This window comes from Vigna unguiculata, chromosome 10, assembly GCF_037176805.1.
Source record: "Vigna unguiculata cultivar grain cowpea cultivar isolate G323 ecotype 2 chromosome 10, ASM3717680v1, whole genome shotgun sequence".
NCBI classification, from domain to species: domain Eukaryota; kingdom Viridiplantae; phylum Streptophyta; class Magnoliopsida; order Fabales; family Fabaceae; genus Vigna; species Vigna unguiculata.
Genome location: NC_140801.1, coordinates 52,490,083 through 52,493,112, shown reverse-complemented (window position 1 = coordinate 52,493,112; position 3,030 = coordinate 52,490,083). Strand labels below are relative to the sequence as shown.

Below are 3,030 nucleotides of genomic sequence, written 5' to 3'. Positions count from 1 at the left end.
CGTCCCATCTTCATGTAATTCAACACTCTTCACACTTTGCATCAAGGAAAACAAAGCATTTCTCAGACATAATTGTTTATTTTTTCAGATTTCTTTCGCAAAAATAAATGATTTATTTCAAAAACAACCAAAATCAAACACACTTTGTTGCTATAATTTCATTTCTAGACAGTGATAGTCACATGTTAGTCAAATTGGATCTATCATCATGTATTTAACAGCTAACTATTGGCGTTTTCCCTTTGTTCTTGTCAACACAGTAAAACCTAAGCCACTCTTCCATTGTACTAAACCACTGAATCATTATTCCCATGCAGAAGTTGAAAGAAGGTTGGATATTTTTTCTGTGCATTAATTCAAAAGTGATTTACGGTTTAGAGTTTAAGATTTAAGTATTAGAAAAGAAAAAATTACGATAAGAATTTCTTCTCAATCATAAATCGTTTAGATCGTTAACTGATGAATCCTTGTTACACAGAGATAATCTCTGTGCTGGTTCTCAATACTAAACCTTTACAGCACACCACCAACCTCTTTGAATTCTCACCAAATTAAACAGTAGCACACTTTACAAATAAATTACAAGAAGCAAAAGCATACAATAGAAAAAAAAGCAAGAAAAGCAAGAATTGCTTTTTCCTACTTTTATTATCAAGAAGCATGAATTACACAGGCCATGATTTCTCAATGAAGTCAAAATTCAGAGGAAAGAGGTGCATGGTCAGAGCGAATGAACACATTGCCATAGATGAGACCAGCCAAACCACCACCAATAAGAGGTCCAACCCAGTAGATCCAGTTGTCATGGAAGTCACCACTCACAACTGCAGGCCCAAAGGAGCGTGCAGGGTTCATCGACCCACCAGAGAATGGTCCTGCTGCTAAAATATTCGCACCAACAATGAAACCAATGGCAATGGGTGCAATGGTGCCCAATGAACCCTTCTTAGGATCAGCTGCTGTAGCATACACAGTGTACACCAAACCAAATGTGATTATGATCTCTGTAACAACTCCTTGAACAACTCCAACCCCAGAAGCCACACTGTGGGTTGGAATTGCCTGCCAACAAATAACAACAATCAGATTGTTAGAAGTTGATTTTAAACCTAACCCGATATCAAGTGAAACATGTTCAAAAAAATTCGCTATGATAGATTTTAATTTGACTCTAATACCATGTTAGAAGTAGGTTTTAAGTCTAACTTAAAACCAGAAACCACACTCAAACAATTTAGTTTGTTAGAAGTAGACTTTAAGCCTAACCCGATATCGAGTGGAACACAATATTCAAGAAAATTTGTTATAATAGACTCTAACTTGGCTTTGATACCATGTTAGAAGTGAGTTTTAAGCCTAACTCAACCCCACAAAACTGGTTTGTAAGATAAGGATTGCATCCACTTATATATTTTGTTAATTGACTTTATCTCTAGTCGATGTGGGACTTCCAACATGTGATGATTTCACAAGTGATTTCGAATCAGAGAGATTTTTTCAAATGACTTACCAAGCCTCCTGTGACATAGCTGAGAAGAAAACATGCGACTATGGAACCAAGAAGCTGTGCAATCCAGTAGAAGATGCCGGTGAGGATGGTGATGTGGCCACCAAGAGCCAATCCAAAAGTCACGGCAGGGTTGACATGGCCACCAGAGATGTTGGCACCAACAGAAACTGCAACAAAAAGTGCAAAACCGTGGCAAATAGCAACCGCCAGTAACCCAGCAGGATCAAGTGCTGCATCTGATGTCAACTTACCTACAAGTGAAGAATAAAAGCCAAACATGTTGAAACTAAGTAAGCACCAAAAAATTGCAGACTTCTACATGGTGACAATTCAAAATAAAAGCATCCTATAGTCAATTACAAGCCAAAACAAACATTGTTTCATCGGTTTTCACTTGTTTTTAAGGTTGTTTTGTGTTTAATCATGGTGAAACAGCTTCAGCTACTTGAATGGGAGTGGTGGGGTTGAGACAGAGATCTTTGATTCAATTTTTGCTGTGAAGCTAGAAAACTAACCATAGGCTATGGCTGATCCAACACCGGCAAAAACAAAGAGCAAGGTTGAAATGAACTCTGCAATATAGGCCTTGATTGAGGTTAAACCGAAAGAATCATCCAAACGTCCGAAGGCAATGCCACCCATCTTCAGAAGTTTCTAGGGGAACTGTTAAAAATAGAGATGAGGATAGACCAGGAAATGTTCCAAACAAGAAAGGTAGTACAAAAAGCTTCTCTGTTGGGGTTATATATATATGCAGCAGAAATTATCAAATACAATGTTATTTTAAGGATAAAATGTGTTATATATATGTTTTAACCTTTAATCTGTATGTTTTAAAAGCAAAGATTTTAACTTTTGCTTAAATGTGATGTATTTCTTTCGTGATTAGCTTAAGATAAAGTGTAGAAACATAAATAAACATTATCATTTTTAAAACATAGGAACTAAAACTAATCTTATCATTGTCTTGTACTACATTCTACTTTTAATTTAAATAGTTGATGATGGATCCTTTTAAAAATACTAATAAAAGATGATTTCTTCTCATAAGAGATTGATTGACTTCAGTTCTAATATATAGTATATAAGATTGAGATAATCTCGACTAGACTCAAACAAGATAAACATAATCACCAATTATGTCAGGATAACCGACTTCGTATTCACTCTATAGGAGTAATATTGAATCATTTTAACATTACAATACAACATTCATCGATATTTATCGGAAGATCTAAAACTTCTTAAGATAAGTGTGGTATAATTAATCTACAATTGACTTGAACATGGAAAGAGTAGTATTCAATCCCTAATTTTACCATAGAACATTCATTTATATTTATCGGATGATCTAAACCTTCCTAAAATAAATATGTTATAATTATGTACAATGATTTGAGTATCGGAATATTTGTAGTTACCCAGTTCATTCAAGGGTTACGAAATAATATCAGGGTTACCAAACCAAAGAACATCTCGAATAGTAAGTCAGGGGCATATCAAGACAATTCGGTTCTATA

The 3,030-nt window shown here is 35.0% G+C and overlaps 1 protein-coding gene across 1 annotated transcript; it reads right to left on the bottom strand.

Moving 5' to 3' along the window:
- Positions 1-422: 422 nt before the first annotated feature.
- On the bottom strand, positions 423-2,274 carry LOC114167401 (aquaporin TIP2-1-like). The gene is made up of 3 exons (XM_028052489.2): positions 2,026-2,274; positions 1,511-1,761; positions 423-1,062 (listed from the first exon to the last, which is right to left on the bottom strand). The coding sequence occupies exons 1-3, from the start codon at positions 2,150-2,152 to the stop codon at positions 694-696; spliced, it is 747 nt and encodes a 248-aa protein (XP_027908290.1). The 5' UTR covers positions 2,153-2,274; the 3' UTR covers positions 423-693.
- Positions 2,275-3,030: the final 756 nt, after the last annotated feature.

What these genes read in the sequence shown, in the direction of transcription:
- LOC114167401 (XM_028052489.2), bottom strand. Translation starts at nt 2,152, where the DNA reads ATGGGTGGCATTGCCTTCGGACGTTTGGATGATTCTTTCGGTTTAACC. An exon ending in TGGATCAGCCATAGCCTATG is followed by an intron (nt 1,762 to 2,025) that starts GTTAGTTTTCTA and finishes CTTCACTTGTAG; the next exon opens with GTAAGTTGACATCAGATGCA. An exon ending in GCTATGTCACAGGAGGCTTG is followed by an intron (nt 1,063 to 1,510) that starts GTAAGTCATTTG and finishes ATTTGTTGGCAG; the next exon opens with GCAATTCCAACCCACAGTGT.